This window comes from Jaculus jaculus, chromosome X, assembly GCF_020740685.1.
Source record: "Jaculus jaculus isolate mJacJac1 chromosome X, mJacJac1.mat.Y.cur, whole genome shotgun sequence".
NCBI classification, from domain to species: Eukaryota; Metazoa; Chordata; class Mammalia; order Rodentia; family Dipodidae; genus Jaculus; species Jaculus jaculus.
In genome coordinates this window covers 20,079,095-20,099,583 of record NC_059125.1, presented here as the reverse complement: position 1 = coordinate 20,099,583, position 20,489 = coordinate 20,079,095, and the positions used below count along the sequence as shown (strand labels likewise).

The following is a 20,489-nucleotide window of genomic DNA, read 5'->3' as shown; positions in this document are numbered from 1 at the left end:
CAGACAGAGAGAACGGGCTCGCCAGGGCCTCTAGCCACTGCAAACAAACTCCAGATGCATGTGTCCCTTGTGCATCTGGCTTACATAGGTTTTGTAGAATCAAATCTAGGTCCTCTGGCTTTGCAGGCAAATGCCTTAACCGTTAAGCCATTTCTCTAGCCCCCAGGCAAGCATCTTAATTGCTAAGCCATCTCTCCAGCCCCCTAAATTGATTTTTTTATGATCATAGTTCATTGTACTATGAATCATGGAAAGTTAAGATGAACTTGTTTATGGTTCATGTCACAGATTTAAGACTTTTCTTTCCAGTTCTTCCACTTTCCCAATTACGCCTGATAATCCAATATTATCTGCTAGAATTGCTTGCCTGTGAGGAAAGTTTACTTTTAACATAGTCATACATTTTTGTCACTGTGTTAAAAGTAGATTGCCTTTGATCCTTCACTACAGGAGATCTTGCCATTTCTGATTATAAGTACAAATAAGCAAAAACTCAATTCTATTTTTTTATTTTTTTATTTTTTGAGGTAGTAGGGTTTCTCTCTACTCTAGTCCAGGCTGACTTGGAATTCATTATGTAGTCTCAGGGTAGCCTTGAACTCACGGTGATCCTTTTATCTCTGCCTCCCAAGTGCTGGGATTAAAGGCATGCACCACCATGCCCAGCTCCTTGACTTTTTTGGTTTTTCGAGGTAGGGTCTCACTCTAGCCCAGGCTGACCTGGAATTCACTCTGTAATCTTAAGGTGACCTTGAACTTGCAGTGATCCTCCTACCTCTGCCTCCCAAATGTTGGGATTAAAGGCGTGTGCCACCATGCCTGGTGACTAATTCTTTTTTTAAAAAAAATTATTTATTGATTTGAGAGAGAGCAGACAAAGAATGAGTATGGGTGCACTTCCTGCCATTCACTGCAAGCAAATTCCAGATGCATACACCCCTTTGTGCATCTGACTTTATGTGTTTACTGGAAAATCAAACCTGGGCCATCAGGCATTGTAAGCCAGTGCCTTTAGCTGCTGAGCCATCTCTCCAGTCTTTTTTTTTTTTTTTTTTTTAATAGGGTCTCACTCCAGGCCAGACTGACTTGGAACTCACTCTGTATTCCTACACTGGCCTTCAATTCACGGCAGTCCTCCTACCTCTTCTTCCCAATTGTTGTGATTAAAGGTGTGCCCATCACACTTGGCTAAAAAATGAATTCTTATGCTTGGCTCCACATCACAGACAAAAGCTATGGAGCTAGGATACTCATCCAGGAGTATTTGGCCCTTGAAACTGTGTGTCATATACTGCCATAAGACAGGAGTACTTGATTTTAGAAGAATTTTAAGTTTACCTAAAAGTTAAGGATAATGTAGTGTTCCCAGGTACAACGCACTCTGTGACCCTTGCCCCTTCCATCTGCCCTGACTGTGATGTATTTTTCGAAAGAAATGAACACTGGCACATAACCTTAAAAATTATTTTTCTAGGGCTGGAGGGATGGCTTAGTGGTTAAGTGCTTGCCTCTGAAGCCTAAGGACCCCGGTTCGAGGCTCGGTTCCCCAGGTCCCACGTTAGCCAGATGCACAAGGGGGCGTACGCGTCTGGAGTTCGTTTGCAGAGGCTGGAAGCCCTGGCACGCCCATTCTCTCTCTCTCTCTCTCTCCCTTTATCTGTCTTTCTCTCTGTGTCTGTCACTCTCAAATAAATAAATAAAAATAAAAAAAAATAAAAAAATTATTTTTCTAATGGAACCAGCCTTCAAAGTACTTAGTTTAGGTACTAATTGATTCTGAACTTTATATGGATAACCTTTATTTAAAAAATTTTTTTGACTGATTTTTAAAAATTTTTATTTATTTATTTAAGAAAAAGAGGGAGAGGGGAGAGAGGAAAAGTGAGAGAGGGAGAAGGAGAGAATGGGCGTACCAGGGCCCCGGCTACTACAAATGAAGTCCAGACACATGTGCCACCTTGTGTCTCTGGCTTTCATGGGTCCTGGGGAATTGAACCTACGTCCTTTGGTTTTGCAACCACTAAGCTATCTCTCTAGCCGCCTTGATTTAATTTTTTGAGTGAGGGAGAAATATAGGCATGTTGGGGCCTCCTGCCACTGCAAATGTACTCCAGATGCATGTGTCACTTTGTGCTTCTGAGGGTCCTGGGGAATTGAACCTGGGCTATTTGGCTTTATAAGTGTCTTTAACCCCTGAGGTATCTCTCCAGCCCATCTGTCTTTTCTGGGATGGCTCCTGATGTGACAGACTCAAATCTCTGTTTGTGGAGATAGCAGGTCCAAGCCACCCCAGTGTTAAACTCCTCTGAGAAAAGGGGCAATTTCAGTTTGAATACAAATTTCACCTTGGTGATTTGTTCAGAAAGTCAAGACCCAACACTGGAGCTTGGCATAGGGCAAATTGTCAGTAAACCGCATGGTTGAAGATTAAGGAGAGCTAAATTCTCAAAGGGAATTAGGGACAATATCCTTGGGTGCAGTAGTGCTGGACATCAAATGCAGATCTCATCTATAGTCTTGTTTTCTTCATTGTCATGAGTTATTTACCTACTGTTTTTTTTGTTTGTTTGTTTGTTTTTTTCTAAGGTAGGGTCTCACTCTAGCTCAGGCTGAACTGGAATTCCCTATGTATTCTCAGGGTGGCCTAGAACTCTCGGCAATCCTCCTACCTCTGCCTCCCGAGTGCTGGGATTAAAGGCGTGTGCCACCACGCCCGGCTACCTACTGGTTTTTACCCTGCAAAAATGGTACTATGGTCAGAAGGCCCAAATTGAAGTCTCATGAGAATTAGCACTGTCACCATGAAGCCCATTAAGGATAATGATGATTTAGGTAATTAGAAAGAATTGATTAATATTCACTACAGGAAAGAACTAATTTTAATTGAAGAGAACCAAGCTAGGTACTATCTGTCAGCATTCAAAAGTATAGTGGGCAAGCTTCTATTGTCTTGCCTGTGGTGCTTTAAGTATATTGAGGGCCTGGGTTTTTTCGGAAGGCATCTGAACATAGGTATTGTCCTTAAAATATCAAGATGTCACTAACAGTTTAAAAAATATAAGTGTTAAATACAAAACATTAATCTGAAAACTGAAATCCAACTAGTTCTACAATTGTTTTATTGTTATTTAATTCTTTATTTTCCTTAAGTCTTTGGCCATTAAACAAAACAGAAATATTTCCTACTTGGGGACCAGGACATGGATAGTAGCTCTTTGGTAAAGATGATGTTGAGCTATTAAAGGTTCCCTATAGCCGGGCATGTTGGCGCATGCCTTTAATCCCAGCACTCGGGAGGCAGAGGTAGGAGGATCACTGTGAGTTCAAGGCCACCCTGAGACTACAGAGTTAATTCCAAGTCAGCCTAGACCAGAGTGAGACCCTATCTCAAAAAAAGAAAAAAAAAAAAAAAAAGGTTCCCTACAATCTAGCATAGAAAAGAATGGGGATAATCTCATGGTTTCTTTCATAACTTGCATATGCTGAGAGAGTTTAATATAAATAAGCATTCACACATGAGAAACTTCCTGCTTTCTGAAACACACTTTATCCTGTGTATTTTGCACTGCCAAGTGGCCTTATAATCTTCTGTCCACTCATGTTTGTCTAGAAAGTCCATACTCCAAATACTTTGTCATAGTTTTTTTTTCTATTAAAATAATGCCAAATAAGATAATGCCATAAGGTTTGTATTATTTCTATAATTTGGTCTGTAATTTTGCATAAAACTTTTCAATTCACCCTTGTAAATATATTTTCTTCTAACATTGTGCTATTCATTTCTAATTTTCTAATGTTTCTGTCTTTTAAAAGCTATAGCATTTTAATTACTTATGGAAACTAATCAGTCTCCTATTCTTGACAGTGATTTTATTAAATTCCCATTTCATGAAATTCTTTATGTATTATTGTATTTTGATCTATAGTGTGGCTTGACCTAAGAACCCAGTCTACTGTTGAGAATCTTAGTAAAAGAATTCCAGGAAATAATAACTTTGTCAAGGTAAGAAATCTCTTTAAAGTATACTCTAAGAATGCTTGTTTGTTTGTTTTAAGCTTACCAATTTTATGAGGACAACTATCTGGACATCATATGGCAAGATTATTATTTGATACAAAATGTAGGATATTTCCTACAGATAACTGGGACCAAATTAAGTCTTTGCCTTCCTATCTTTCTCACCTTGTGGGAAACCCTAATGTTGATAGGCTGGAGGGTATGATGTATCCTATTGGTTTAAGTCATACTTCCCAAAGGGTGTTTGCATTAGAATCCATCTCTGTTATTTCTTATTGTCACTGAATAAATTTCTAGATGGTACTTTTGAGTTTTATTCTTTTATCTTTCTCTTTTCCTTTTTCTCTTTCCCTTCTCCCTTCCTCCCTCCCTCTCTTTCTTTCTTTTTTTTATATTTTTTTTTGTTCATTTTTTTTATTTATTTATTTGAGAGCGACAGACACAGAGAGAAAGGCAGATAGAGGGAGAGAGAGAGAATGGGTACGCCAGGGCTTCCAGCCTCTGCAAACGAACTCCAGACGCGTGCGCCCCCTTGTGCATCTGGCTAACGTGGGACCTGGGGAACCGAGCCTCGAACCGGGGTCCTTAGGCTTCACAGGCAAGCGCTTAACCGCTAAGCCATCTCTCCAGCCCTCTTTCTTTCTTTTCAAGGTAGGGTCTCAGTCTACTTCAAGCTGACCTGGAACTCATTCTGTAGCCCACACTGGCCTTAATCTCATAGTGATCCTCCTACTTCAGCCTTCCAAGTGCTGGGATTAAAGGTGTGCACCACCATGTCTGGCTTGCTTTGAGTTTATAGGAATCTGGAACCATGGTGAAAAGGAAAGTAAAATTATACTTTAGCCCTTTATTGAAGATCACTTTCACTTCATATAAAAAACATTAAGCTGGACATGGTGGTTCATGAGGTGGTTCAGAGACAGGAGGTGTGAGTTCAAGGCCAACCTGGGGTTACAAAACGAAATCCACGTCAGCTTAGGCTACAGTGTGATCTTGCTTCAAAAGCAAATAAATGAAAGCTAATGAAAATTGCTTAATTTTCAGTCTTTATAGACCTTTGTCTTCAGATATATGAAGGGGGAATTTTGTAGCAAGTTCAAGGTTACCTGTAAAACACTTACTGTTTCTTGGATCCAAAATAGTATTCAAATCCCATTAATTGCAGCAGTCTATGCAGCCAATTCATGTCCCAATTTTCCTTCCCAAATAACATCAGGCTTAGCCTAAATACTCTTTGTTTTGTTTTATTTTTTGTTTTTTTAAATATATTTTATTTATTTATTTATTTGAGAGAGAGAAAGATGCAGACACACACACACAGAGACAGGGAGAGAGAGAATGGGTGCTCCTGGGCCTCCAGTCACTGCAAAAGAACTCCAGACGCATGTGCCATTTTGTACATCTGGCTTATGTGGGTCCTGGGGAATGAAACCAAGGTCCTTTGGCTTTGTAGGCAAGCACCTTAACCGCTAAGCCATCTCTCCAGGCCCTTGTTTTTTTTGTTTTTTTGAGGCAGGGTTTCACTGTAGCCCAGGCTGGCATGAAATTAACAATGTAGTTTCAGGCTGGTTTTGAACTCATAGTGATTCTCCTACCTCAGTCTCCTAAGTGTTGAGTTGTGAGATTAAAGGCATGTGCCACATGTCCAGGGGAAGGGAGGAGAGAGAGAGAGAGAGAAAGAACCAGGGCCTCTATCTGCTGCAAATTCCAGACACATGTGTTACTTTATGCATCTAGCTTTACGTGGGTACAGGGGCATTGAACTTGGGTCCTTAGGCTTTACGGGAAAGTACCTTCAACCACTGAGCCATTTCTCTGGCCCCATAATAAACTTTTTTTTTTCATTGCCTATCCTGTTCCTTTTGTAACCTGGCCTATCTCTCCACCTCCAGCTGTATTCTACTTCAAGGTTTGCATGTTTTTCTCTCTAGTGCCACAGCAGGCAACTTTTGCAGTTAATACCTGCATGCTAAAAATAAAATTATTGGGCTGGAGAGATGGCTTAGCAGTTAAGGAGTTTGCCTGCAAAGCCAAAGGATCCCAGTTTAACTCTCTAGGACCCACGTAAGCCAGATGCACAAGGGGGCGCATGCATCTGGAGTTCGTTTGCAGTGGCTGGAGGCCCTGGCATGCCCAATCTTTGTTTCTCTTTTTTCTCTGTCTCTTTATCTCTCTCAAGTAAATAAATACATAAGATATATTTTAAAAAATAAAATTATTTTATGTACCATTGGCTTTATGAGATCTTCCTGGTTTATCCAACATGACCCTCTGTGTTCCTTCAGGTCAAATATTTCCATTAAGTTATTTCTGAACATTGTTCCTCAGCAGTGCTAGAAAACCTTAAATTAAGATTCTTAACTTGCAGATTACATTAAAGTATTAAGTCTTCTTTTTAAATGGTCTCTATATAGACCAGGCTGGCCTCAAACTTGCAATGATCCTCCTGCTCTGCCTCCCCAGTGCTGGGATTACAGGCATGACACCACACCAACCAAGTTTGGTTTGAGTTGTCTGAGGAAACATGAGACAAGAAGGGAAAAAGGTTCTCACTTACTATAGCTAGGTGATAATTAAGAATGCACATCAGTTTGGAGTGGTGGTGCACGCCTTTATTCTCATCATTGGGGAGGCAGAGGTAGGAGGTTTGCAGTTGAGTTCAAGGTCATCCTGAGATTACATAGTGAATTCTAGGTCAGCCTGGGCTACAGCGTAACCCTACCGTGAAAAACAACAACAAAAACAAAAAGTAAGATGTAGCCGGGCGTGGTGGCGCACGCCTTTAATCCCGGCACTCGGGAGGCAGAGGTAGGAGGATCACCTTGAGTTCAAGGCCACCCTGAGACTACAGAGTTAATTCCAGGTCAGCCTGGACCAGAGTGAGACCCTACCTTGAAAAACCAAAAAAAAAAAAAAAAAAAGTAGGATGTAGATCAGAAGATAGTTCTATTAGTTTTATGTATATATTTTTAATCACTTTAATGAAATGTAAGAATCAGACTCAATTCATTCTCAAGAAAGACTCATAAGCACTCTATTTTCATTTTTTTCCCTTTAGCCTTAAGTCAGTCCAAATTTCCTCTGTTCAGAATATTTGCTGACTTTAACTAGATACTTTCGTACATACAGCAATTCTGAGTATCTTTAATCTGGCATCATTGAGCCCTACTTTAATCACCACTAATAGTATGTTATTCTGTGTGAATATATACAAACTATGTTATTAAGTTGTATGTTTGGAGGCACTTATGGTCATTAATTTAATGATTTGATGTGTTCTGATTGTCAATAGTTTAAAAAGCACTATCATGAAATATAAACTGAACTACTGACTTTTGGGCTGGGGTCTACATGTGAGTAATTTGTTGTTGTACCATTTGATTTTCAAGTTATCTTGCTACATGGAAGCTCTTTGACCTGCAGACATAGACACTGTGATCTTTGTTCATGAACACGCTCCCCATACCATGAGATAGAAGTCCTTTCATTCTAATATGATGAGATTGCTTTTTGTTGTTGTTGTTTGTTTGTTTTGTTTTCTGAGGTAGGGTCTCACTGTAGCTCAGGCTGACCTGGAATTCACTATGTCTTCTTAGGCTGGCCTCAAACTCACTCACGGTGATCCTCCTATCTCTGCCTCCCAAGTGCTGGGATTAAAGGCATGCACCGTCACATCCAGCTGAGATTGCTTTCTGTTTGGGGAGGGGTGTTTTGATGACGGGTTAGGCTTCAATTTAGCCCAGACAGACCTGGAACTCATGCTATAGTTCCAGGCTGCTCTTGAACTCATAGCAGCCTTCCTACCTTTGCCTCCCGAGTGCTGGGATTAAAGGCATGCACTACCATGCCTGGCTGGGATTGTGCTTTGATCACTTCGTGTTTGGTTTGGTGGTTTTGTTTTAAATCGTGATGCATTTAAGTTACTGACTGAACTTCACATAACTCTTTTAGTCCAAGACAGGCCTTCCACTAAGCACTTACTTTAGTGCAGTGAAACTTCGTTGGCTCCTTGACAATGTGAGAAAAGTTCAAAAGGCCGTTGAAGAAAATAGAGCTCTTTTTGGGACCATTGACTCATGGCTTATTTGGGTATGTTTAAATATCATCTATACAGAGGAATGTTTTTTGACTGCTTTGCCTACCAGTTTTTAAAGTATTTAAAACATTTATTTATATATTTACACATGCATGTGTTTGTGTGTGCATGCATACGTGTGTGCACCAAGGGTCACTTTGCTGTGGAAAACGAATGCTCATCTGGCTTTACCATGGGTAGGTGGGGACTGAACCCCAGGCCAGCAGGCTTTGCAAGCAAATGCCTTTAACCCTTGAGCCCTCTCTCCAGCCCCTTGCCTACCATTTTCTGACCAGTGTTTTGGAATTCCAGTTAGCAGCACTGGTGAGAAAAACTACTTAAGGGACAGCAGAACATTTCAGCCTCTATTTGAGAGGCATTTTAGCTTTTTTATTGCCTTATTTCAGTGACAGAGGAGGATAATTACCAATCCCATACCTCGTGACTCTTGTCACTGGGCTAAGTACTTTAGCCTTTCTCTCTTACCTGTCATTTGCTTCTATTCCACTAGCCATTTCTTACATGGAATAATTACTTTCTGTGATAAAGCATTTCACTTTCAATGTTACATAGGTATCTCTTGTGGAATCAAGCCACGAGATGAACCTAATCATAGTAGAAATTTGCTGTTATAATTTTTTTTACATAACCTGTACAGACATGAGTAGAAATTACTTTTTAGATATTTACAAGGTTCATTAAAAATTAGTGATGTGTGTGTGTGTTGGCATGCCAGGCAAGGCCACTGCAACCAAATGCCCACTTGGATTTACATGGGTAAGTGGGGAATTGAACCCAAGCCAGCAGGCTTTGCAAGCAAGCACCTTTGCCCACTGAGCCATATCCCCAGCTCCCTCTTTTTGGTTTGTTGAAACAGGGCTTTTCAGTATATCTCTGGCTGACTTATAATTCATTATGTAGATCAGATTGTCCTTAAACTTCAGATGATCCGCCTGTCTTTGCCTCAGAGTGCTAGCCTGACAGGCACGTGTCACCATGCCCAGCTATTTCCCAGACAGAGCCTTAAAGTACATGCCCTGTGGTGGTTTGTTTTCTTTCTCTCCATGCTGTTTTTATTATTGACATTTAAAAAATATTGTATTTTTTTTGTTGTTTATTTGCAAGAGAGGGTTAGACAGCTTCTAGCTGCTGGAAATGAACTCCAGATACATGTGCCACCTTGTACATCTGGCAGTGGGTTCTAGGGAATCTAACATAGGTCCTTTCTTTGACTTTACAGGCAAGTGCCTTAACCACTAATCAATCTCTCCAGCCCTATTATTGGCATTTTTTTATTATTATTTTTTTTTTTTTTAGTGTTCCTGAGTATAGTAAACATGGCAGTGAGGGTCTCCCACAGTATGCCTAAGAGCCAATATTGTTTCTGCTGTACCTGCATTTTCTTTCTTACCATAGATGATGTCAATACAAATCCTCAATGTGTAATTTCATTTGTAAGTCCTTCATAAACTTGCAACCTTCAGGGGAGCTTCAAGGGAATAATGTCCCTATTGTCACTTGCAGAATCCACAGGGCAGGTCTCTCAGGAACTCCACCCCTCCCTGTGCTTGGCCAGGAAGGTTGTACTTTGCGCCTGCAAGGCTCAGCAGTCAGCCACACTTGTCGAGTAGCCTTGAAACAGAGTGAGGCGCGATGTGAAAACCATGTGCTGCAGGAGACAAGTGGGAATCTTTGCGGCTATCCCCTTGAGGATGCTCTTTACCCATCTTTTTTCTTTTCTTACTATCACTTAGTTCTTCCACATAAAGCAAGGCAGCAGTGCTTCCAGCTCTGATGAAGGTATTTCTTTAGAAAGTTTAAAACTCCGCTTTCAGGGTACATGCAAACAGATATGTCATTAAAAAAAATAATAAAGTGGTAACACAAGATTGCCTAAAATCCTTAGGAGGCATACATATCTATTTCACCTAGCCAAATCTCAGACTCCAGATTTTCCAAAGAAGATGGAAACTGACTTTTAAAAAAAAATCTAACCATAGATTAACTAGAGTGAATATGATAGTCACTAAGCACACGAGGATATGAACACTTTAAGTGGGGGTACATTTGAACTGAGGTGTATTGTATTTTTAGGGGGTGTTATTTCCTCAAAGTAGGGCTCTATCCCAGGCTGAGCTGGAACTCCCTCTGTAGCCCCAGGCTGGCCTCAAGCTCCCGGCAATCCTCCTACCTCTGCCTCCTGAGTTCCAGGATTAAAGGCGTGTGTTACCACACCCGGCCTGAGGTATAGTGTGAGGATAAAATGTGCACTGCATTCCACAGACTTAGGACAAAAAAGAAAGAAAAGTGTTTCAATATTTTTTTATTGATTATATGTCCAAATGATATTTGGAATAAATAAAATATAGAGCCATAGTCTGTTTCTTTGTTATGTTTTTTTTTAAATATTTAAATATTTATTTGACAGAAAAAGAGAGAATGGGTGCACCAGGGCCTCCAGCCACTGCAAACAAACGCCAGATGCATGCACCACCTTGTACTTCTCGCTTACATGGGTCCTGGAGAATTGAACTGGGATCCTTTGGCTTTGTAGGCAAACACCTTAACTGCTAAGCCATCTCTCCAGCCCTAAAATATTTTTATTTATTTGAGAGAGAGAGAGAAAGAGAGAGAGAGAATGGACATGCCAGGACCTCCAGCCACTGCAAATGAACTCTAGACGCATGCACTACCTTATGCATCTGGCTTACATGGGTCCTGAAAAATCGAGCCTAGGTCCTTTGGCTTTGTAGGCAAGTGCCTTAACTGCTAAGCCCTGTTTCTTTGTTATGTTTTTAATATAGCTGCTAGACAATTTAACATTCTATGTGTAGGTCATAGTGTTTCTGTTGGACACTGCTGAGAACTAGATAACTTTATGAGCTCTGCTTCGTGTGTCGTTGACAATATATGCATGAAACCGCAAATCAGTCCAAACTTAACCTGTCTTTTCACTCTGTTTAGAGTTTGACAGGAGGAGTCAATGGAGGTGTCCACTGTACAGATGTAACAAATGCAAGTAGGACGATGCTTTTCAACATTCATTCTTTGGAATGGGATAAAGAGCTCTGCGAGTGAGTTGTGTTTCCCATTATACTATTTACTTACAACCCAGATCTTACTATTGTAAACTGTTAGTGGAGTATTACAGTTTGTTTATGTTTCAAGTACCATATGCTCGTCTATGGGTATTTATTTATTTGAGGGAGGTAGAGAAAGAGAGAAAAAAAGAAGTGGCCTTTCCAGGGCTTCCAGCCTCTGTAAACCAACTCCAGATGCATGTACCACCTTCTGCATCTGGCTAACTTGTGTCCTCGGGAATGGAACCTTGGTCCTTTGGCTTCGCAGGCAAGTGTCTTAACTGCTAAGCCATTTCTCCAGCTCTACATAGTGATTTTGATGAGAGTTGGTCTACACAAGACCCTGTATCAAAAACCAAGAAAATACATATGTTTTAGGAAGTTATGAAATACTGCAACTATGAGCACATTTCATTTTAGTAAACCCTTTCTCTTAAGGAGCATGTGTTTTCCCTTGCTTTGCTACTATATGAATCATTGCATATGTGTCTGAATGCTTTTTCCGTTCACATTTTGAGCAACAGAATTACTAACCAAAATAAAGCTATTACTAAATTGCTGCTTCTTGTAACCCAGGCTAGCCTCCAACACAGTGTATGGAGTACTGAATATTGAACCCAGAACCTCATGCATGCTAGGCAAGCATTCTACCAACTAAGCTACATCCCAGGCCTGACTAAATTGCTTTTCAAGTTACTTGTAGCAATTTATTCTCTTGTCAACATTGTTTAAGTTTACTTCTGAGGGCTTGGTAGATGGCTCAGCAGTTATTGCACTTGCCTGAAAAACCTAATGACCCAGGTTCAATTCCCAAGTACCCACGTAAAGCTAGAGTGCACAGTGGCACTTGTATCTGGAGTTTATTTATAGCAGCTGGAGGCCCTGGCATGTCCATTCATATTCATTCATTCTCTCTCTTTTTCTCTCTCCTTGCAAATATATAAAAATATTTTTCTGGGCTTGGCGGCATACACCTTTATCCCAGCACTCAGGAGGCAGAAATAGAAGGATTAGCATGAGTTCAAAGCCACCCTGAGACTACATAGAGAATTCCAGGTCAATCTGTGCTGGAGTGAGACCCAACCTGGAAAAACCAGTATATATATAGCTCAGGCGGGAGAGGTGGTTCAGTGGTTAAAGGCACTTCCTTGTAAAGGCTGATGGCCTAGGTTCAATTCCCAATACCCACATAAAGCCAGTTGCACAATGTGGCACATATGTCTGGAGTTTGTTCATGGTGGCAGGATGCCCTAGGGTATCCATACACATACACACTCTCTGTCTCTCTCTCTTTGCCTCTGTTTCTTAAATATATATTTAAACGATTCTTCTGGCTGGGCATGGTAGTACATGCCTTTAATTCCAACAATCTGGAGACTGAGGTAGGAGGATCACTGTGAGTTTGAGGGCACCCTGAGAGTACATAGTGAATTCCAGGGCAGTCTGAGTAGAGAGAGACCCTACCTCGAAAAAGAAAAACCAAATTCCCCTGACACTCATTGACACATTACTTTATAAATTTTCCAATAGATGAGCAAATTTATGCTTGTCATAAATTTGAGGTTAAAGCAAACTGGCTTAAGTGTATGTGTGGCAGTGGGATGTGATGGGGCACGGATGCACTGCAAACGAACTCCAGTTGCATGGGCCACCTTGTGCATCTTGCTTTATGTGGGTACTGGGGAATTCTTTGGCTTTACTGGCAAATGCCTTAACCTCTAAGTCATCCCAGCCCATTTTTACCAAAAAATAATAACACTTTATTTTTGATGCCATTAAAATGGATTTTGCTTCTTTCTTTACTAATTTTATTTACTTATTTATTTGAAAGAGAGAGGCAGACAGATAAAGAGAGAATGGGTGCACCAGGGCTTCTAACCACTGCAAATGAACTCCAGATGCATGCACCACCTTGTGCCATCTCCCTTACCTGGATCCTGGGGAATCAAACCTGGGTCCTCGGGCTTTTCAGGCAAGTGCCTTTACTGCTAAGCCATATCTCAAGCCCTATTTTTACTTTTATTAAAAAAATTTAAATTTATTTACTTAAGAGAAAGACAGAGGCAGAGAGAGAGAGAGAGAGAGAGAGAGAGAGAATGGATGTGCCAGGGTCTCCAGACACTGCAAACGAATGCCAGGCCTATGTGCCACCTTGTGCATCTGGCTTATGTGGGTCCTGGGAAATCGAACCTGGGTCCTTAGGTTTCACAAGCAAGTGCTTTAAACACTAGGCCATTTTCTAGCTTTATGTATATTTTTATTTATTTATTTTAACTTACTTTTGAAACAGAGACTCATGTTTCCCATGTTGCCCTCAAACTCATTATGTAGCTGAGAATGACCTCAAACTTTTTGTTTGTTTTATGTTTATTTATTTATTTGAAAGTGACAGACAGAGAGAGAGTGAGAGAGAGAATGGGCACACTAGGGCCTCCAGCCACTGCAAACGAACTCCAGACATGTGTGCCCCCTTGTGCACCTGGCTAACGTGGGTCCTGGGGAATCGAGCTTCTAACCAGGGTCCTTAGGCTACATAGGCAAGAGCTTAACCAGTAAGCCATCTCTCCAGCCTGATCTCAAATTTTTAATCCTACTGCCTCTACCTCCCAAATTTTGGGAGAGCTGGCATTACAGGCATGTTCCACTATATCAATTTATTTAAAGGTTGGAAATCAAAGTCATGGTTTTACCAGGCATGGTGGCAAACACCTTTAATCCCAGTAGTCAGGCAGCCAAGGTTAGGAGGGTGGCTGTGAGTTCGAGGTCAACTTGAGAGTACATATGGAATTTCATGTCAGCCTGGGCTAGAGTAAGACCCTACCTTAAAACACTCAAAAAGAAAAAGAAAAAGAAAAGAAAAGAAAAGAAAGTCATGACTTTGTGCATGCTAGGCAGACTCTCTGTTTTCTGAGCCACATCACTGGCACCCCCCCCTTTTTTTTTTTGGTTTTTCGAGGCAGGGTCTCACTCTGGCTCAGGCTGACCTGGAATTCACTATGTAGCCTCAGGGTGGCTTCGAACTCACGGCGATCCTCCTACCTCTGCTTCCCGAGTGCTGGGATTAAAGGCGTGCGCCACCACGCCCGGCAAACTGGCACCCCTTTTTGATACAAGGTTTCACACTGGCCTTGAACTTGAGGCCATTCCCCTGCCTTATCCTCCTGAATGTATACCACCAACGCATGTTCTGTTTGTGTGTGTGTGTGTGTGTGTGTGTGTGTGTGTGTGTGTGTGCGCACGCGCATGCACACCAGGATTCTTGCCACTGCAATGAACTCCAAGCACAAGTACCACTTTGAGTCCAGCTAGGGCTAGAGAGATGGCTTAGCAGTTAAGGTGCTTGCCTATGAAACCTAAGGACCCAAGTTCGATTCCCCAGTACCCATTTAAGCCAGATGCACAAGGTGGCACATGCGTTTGGAGTTTATTTGCAGTGGCTAGTGGCCCTGGAATACCCATTATCTTTCTCTCAAAAATAAGTAAGTAAGTAAATAAATAAATAAAAATTTAAAAAGAAAAATACTTTGGTAACTGGATGTACTTTTTTAATTGTTAATTGATTTGATTGCTTAAAAGTGAAATGTGAAATGTCCTAAAAGCTATGTTCTGTTGACTCACTATTTAATTCTAATCTCAGACATATCCATTTCATAATCATATACATTTTTGCTTCTGAATAGATGTGAATGTATCTCTCTGCATATATGTGTTTACTTAAAACAGTTTTATATATCAAAAACATCTTGTTTTTCAGATTTTTTGAAATTCCGATGGAAATTCTTCCCAATGTCCGGAGTTCTTCGGAAATTTATGGCCTAATGGTATAAAAATAAATAAAGTGTGTGTGTGTGTGTGTGTGTGTGTGTGTGTGTGTGTGTAGGGTGTTCATTAAAAAAAGCCTTTACCACTCATGATATGGGAGTCAAACTTGTCATGTTTTTGGACTTCTGTGAGTGTCGGTAGTAGGTAAAATAAGGTTTTAATGTTGTTTGGTTTTATAACTAAATTCCTTAACATTCTTCCTACCAATTAATTTTATATTTATAAGCTTTAGTTCGCTTTTCTTTGAGTACTATTTTTGTGTCTTTTTAAAATTTCTGTTTTTTTGCAGTTAATGTATTATGGGTAATCTAACTCTAAACAGTGATATGGGCATGTTTGAGCCAGTTTAACTGTGCAGTAGCTTTGGTGTCTACTTTTAATTTTGAGCAGGAATTGTTCACATTTTAATGGTATTTTTCTATTTAATCTCTTTTAATGGATAAACTATTGTTAAGTATTACATTCTTTATCAGTTTTAGAAAAAAATAACAAAGAAACTGACAACAAATAATCTGTTTCTGAAAAGGTTGCTAATTAAGGTTATTTCTATAATGGAAACTTTTACTGTTGCTTTCATTGAAACTGGATGAGGAGGCGTAGTTTCAGCAAAAAAAGTGGTTAGTATAAATGAGAGCCTATCATCACATATCAGGAATGAAGACCCTTAGGAAGATTTGAATGGATAATTGAGCATGAAATTTGCAATTTATGATAAATTTTGAGAATAGGTTGAACACAGAATGCAAAACGATCACATGGGTATTTCAAGAAAAATAATAGAAACTCTACTTATAGAGTAAATAAAAATAAAGTTGGATGCTAAATACTGTAGATAAAGTGTGATAAGCATTTCAACTGTTCTGTTGACAATAATTCTTTTTAAAGCATTGTAGAAATTCTTAAAATGGGCATAGTCACTTGCTTATTTCTAAAAGTGCTTCAAATAAATATAGAATAAAAAATATCAAAAAGTGCTTCAATAGTTTCATAACTATCACAAAATCACTTGGGTGAGAGTAAAACAAACTATTCTCGAAATTGTTTCAGAGAATGATTGGAAAAAATATTTAATTAGCCTAATTTTCTCTTGCATTTAAAATATTCTGCTTCTGTCCCCCTTTCTCCCCTTTGCTGACTATAGAAAATCTCTCATAGCCTGGTGAGTAGGTTACCCACCAATTATGCTACCCATTCATTTCGAAAAGCTACAGTGCATTTCCATTCATTTTCAGATAGATAGGCATCCATTTGCTAAACATGTATCTAGAATTTCCATGGCTCTCCAAAATTTTATAAACCTAGCTAGAGTTTAGTTTTGTTTTTTTTTTTTTTTTTTTAGGTAGCATACTCTTGTTTATTTATATACATTTTCCATAAGACTGAGAGTGGTATTTCTAAAATAAAATTCTGAAATAGTTTTTGATGTTACCCATTACAAAGTACATTTGTGATGTGCTTTGGGCTTTTGCATAATAGAGAAATTAGATGTGGTTTAAAAATATCCTAAACCTGTACCCTACCTGATGTTTTGGCCAACCTTTCAGACGAGTTAGTTGGAAATGCACTGTCACTTTTTCTGCATGCTTCATTAGAGGATGCTCCAAGAATCCTCCAGAAGTCCCTCCCCATGATGAAACAGCAATTTTCATGCCTGAATATATCGTAAATCCTGCTGAGTGTTTGGCAACTTTGAAATTATAAGGAGGCTTCTTATAGTATTGAAATATAGTAAAGGACTAAAGAGATGGCTCGGTGCTTTGGACCTGTCGCTGGCCAAGGCTGATGGCTCTTGCTCCATTTCTTAGCACTCATGTAAAGTCAGAACAAAAAAGAATACCTTTAATCCCAGCATTCAGGAGGTAGGAGAATCGCTGTGAGTTCGAGGCAACCCTGAGATTACATAATGAATTGCAGGTCAGCCTGGGCTAGAGCGAGACCCTACCTCAAAACAACCCCTCTAAAAAATACTGGGATTCAAAAGTCTAGTATTCATTTGCAATGGCAAGACACCCTGGCATACCCATGCATATGCATACATGTATACACATGTGAGATATATATATTATCTCTACTGGTTTACTTTAAGCCTTTTATGTAATGTAGCATGTACTTAGTATGCAGGTTCATAATTCAGAGCATAAATACTGTTAATGAAAACAGCAGGTATTGGGCTGGGAATGTAGTACAGTGGTAGAGTATTTTTAAATTTTGTTTTGTTTTATTTTTGAGGTAGGGTCTCACTCTAGCCCACGCTGACCTGGAATTCACTATGGAGTCTCAGGGTGGCCTCAAACTCATAGTGATCCTCCTACCTCTGCCCCCCAAGGGCTGGGATTAAAGGCGTGCACCACCACACCCAGCTATTATTTTTTTTTATTTATTTGAGAGAGAGAGAGAGAGAGAGAGAGAGAGAGAGAGAGAGAGAGAGAGATCGAGCAAATAGGCACACTAGGGCTTTCAGCCACTGCAAACAAACAAACTCCAGATGCATGCACCCCCTTGTGCATCTGGCTTATGTAGGACCTGGGGAATTGAACTGGGGTCCTTTGGCTTTGCAGGCAAACACCTTACCTGCTAAGCCTTCCTTCCCTCCAGCCTGAGAGTGTTTTTTACAAGGCCCTGGGTTTGGTCCCCAGCACTGGGGTATGTGTTGGGGGGAGGGGGAATATCTCTAAAACTAGCAGGTTTTGACTTAACCAGAAAGCATGAAAAAGAAAGAAAGAAAGAAAGAAAGAAAGAAAGAAAGAAAGAAAGAAAGAAAGAGAGAGAGAGAGAGGGAGGGAGGGAGGGAGGGAGGGAGGGAGGGAGGGAGGGAGGGAGGGAGGGAGGGAGGAAGGAAGGAAGGAAGGAAGGAAGGAAAGAGAGACAGACAGAAAGAGAGAAAGAAAGAAAATGCTATTGGGAATCTAGAGGACATTTTCTATTTTGTAAAGGGTTTCTACATCTCTTCTCTTATTTCCTTGTCATCAAAGATATATCAGAGGATTCTGTTCTTATGCTCACTGTAGTAGATAGGGCATCAGAGTCACCAGGGCCATTAGCTGACAAATGACAGATGCAGAAATCAGTGCCTGACTTCCATTTTGTATTATTTTTCTTTGAGGGGGGAGGGTTTCGAGGTAGGGTCTCACTCTAGCTTGGGTTGATCTGGAATTCACTACTGAGTCTCAGGGTGGCCTTGATCTCACAACTATCCGCCTACCTCTGCCTCCCAAATGCTGGGATTAAAGGTGTATGCCACCATGCCTGGCCTCATTTTGTATTATTACTGGTTTGTCATGCATATTTCAAGGATCACATTTCTTAATTCTCTAAATTCCTTAATATCTGTAAAAATTACTCTACCTTTTGTGGCCCTGGGGACAAAACCCAATACTCAACATATGCTAGGCAGTAATTCTAACACTGAGATAAACTCCCAGGCCTATAATATGTTTTTTAATTAAATTTTATATCTCAGGACATGGCTTGGTTGGTAAAATGCTTGCCTTGCATGCACGAGGTCCTGGGCTCAAATTCCGGCACTACAAAAACTAAGATATAAAGTCATGAGAGATGAGAGTCAGCCACTAAAATCTGCATATTGTTCAAAATGGAAACAGTATTCATAAGTGAACTGTGGCTTGTCTAATTTTGAAGGACAGTTTTTGCTGTTAACAAATAGCTAATACCTGCCTCTTCTTGCTTCTTAAGAGCAGCTTAAGAAGAAAGAAAATAAAGTCTTCCAAATATATAGTTTATGCTAGTTTGATAAATTAGTCATTTCATAATAACTGCATGAATAGCAAAGTACCAGTGGGTCTTGCAACCACATAGTCCAGTTGTGACTTTAAAAATGAGTAAGTTTAGAGGGATTTTAGAAGTCTGCTTGTAGCTTAACACTAACTAACCAGCCCATGTCTCCTGACTCCCAGTCTGACATTTTACGTTCATTTTCCAGTGCCATGTCACTTCTTTCATTCTAGGAATACTTCTAGAATCTTCACTGTAACACTCATGTAGTTGAACCACTTGCTTTGTCTTGTCTGCTCACATCATCTGGCACATTGCTGTTATGTATATTCTTATCATAGTTGTGTTTACAGAACTAAGTTGTGACTGTTCATAATTCTTTTTTTTTTAACTTTTATTAGAAAGCTGGGGCCTTGGAAGGTGTGCCTATATCTGGGGTAAGTTTCATCACCAGACATCATCTTGTCACCCTCTATTCCAGGCCCACCATCCCTTGTGGCTTTCTTCTTTTGTCTTAATCAGTCTTCTTTTTCCTAAATTAGGGAGAACAAGTAAGAGCTTCTTGTTCTTCTGTGATCCCTGGTGGGTCACCAAAACTCTTTGTTTCTTTCTTTCTTTATTTTTTCAGGTAGAGTCTCACTCTAGCCCAGGCTGACATGGAATTCATTATGTAGTCTCAGGGTGGCCTTGAACTCACAGAGATCCTTCTACCTCTGCCTCTCCCAAGTGCTGGGATTATAGGTGTATGCACCAGGCCCGGCTACTACTACTACTACTACTACTACTACTACTACTATTATTATTATTATTATTATTTTTAGGTAGGGTTTCAATCTAGTTTAGGCTGCCTAAGAATTCACTATGTAGTTTCAGGGTGGTATTGAACTCACACTAATCCTCCTACCTCTGCCTTCTGAGTGCTGGGATTAAAGGTGGGTACCAGCACATCTGGCAAAATGGCACCTGAGGTTAATTTTTTTTAATATTTTATTTATTTATTTATTTTAGAGAGAGAATGGGCACACCAGGGCCTCTAGCCGCTACAAATGAACTCCAGACACATGCACCTGGCTTTATGTGGGTACTGGGGAATCAAATTGGGGTCCTTAGACAAGTGACTTAATGGATAAACCATCTCTCCAGCCCACCAAAAATTTTTTGAACAAATTAGTTCTAAGCCAGATTTGGTGGTACAGTGTAATTTTAACATTCAGAATTTGGAGTTCAATGCCAGTCTTGGTCATATAGTAAATTTGAGTCCTGGGCTATATGAGATCCTATCTCTAAAAAATAAGTAAATCTAACTCTCCTTTTCCACGCCTATTATCTTGATTAACAAATGAGAACAAGCCAAACGGAAGCAGTGTCAGACATTTCACTCCTTGATCATTCAAAACCACAGAAATAAATCCCATGGCTCTTCAGAAAGGAAAATAGTAATTATTTTGGTGTTGGTTTTTTTTTTTGTTTTTTTTTGTTGTTGTTTTTTTTTGAGGTAGGGTCTCACTCTGGTCTAGGCTAATGTAGAATTTACTATGTAGTCTCAGGGCGCCCTCGAACTCATGGCGATCCTCCTACTTCTGCCTCCAGAGTGCTGGGATTAAAGGCATGCGCCACCATGCCTGGCTTATTTTGGTGTTCTTTATTGCTGTGCTTACTTTCAGTGTCTGGGGGATCAGTCTGCTGCTTTGGTGGGACAAATGTGCTTCCAAGATGGACAAGCTAAGAACACGTGAGTTTACATGTTTATTGCCTTCCCCTT

At 40.1% G+C, this 20,489-nt stretch overlaps 1 protein-coding gene across 5 annotated transcripts in view; it reads left to right on the top strand.

The window, feature by feature from the left end:
• The window catches only part of Gk (glycerol kinase), a 111,500-nt gene that overhangs the window by 57,035 nt on the left and 33,976 nt on the right, over positions 1 to 20,489 (top strand). For 3 of the 5 annotated variants that reach the window (XM_045140907.1, XM_045140908.1, XM_045140904.1), the window contains 7 exons: positions 3,927 to 4,003; positions 7,970 to 8,107; positions 11,058 to 11,167; positions 14,928 to 14,994; positions 16,137 to 16,154; positions 19,129 to 19,164; positions 20,392 to 20,459. In XM_045140907.1, the coding sequence (XP_044996842.1) occupies positions 3,927 to 4,003; positions 7,970 to 8,107; positions 11,058 to 11,167; positions 14,928 to 14,994; positions 16,137 to 16,154; positions 19,129 to 19,164; positions 20,392 to 20,459 (514 nt within the window). The remainder of the gene's footprint in view (positions 1 to 3,926; positions 4,004 to 7,969; positions 8,108 to 11,057; positions 11,168 to 14,927; positions 14,995 to 16,136; positions 16,155 to 19,128; positions 19,165 to 20,391; positions 20,460 to 20,489) is intronic. The other 2 variants (XM_004663686.3, XM_045140906.1) reach the window with 1 other exon arrangement.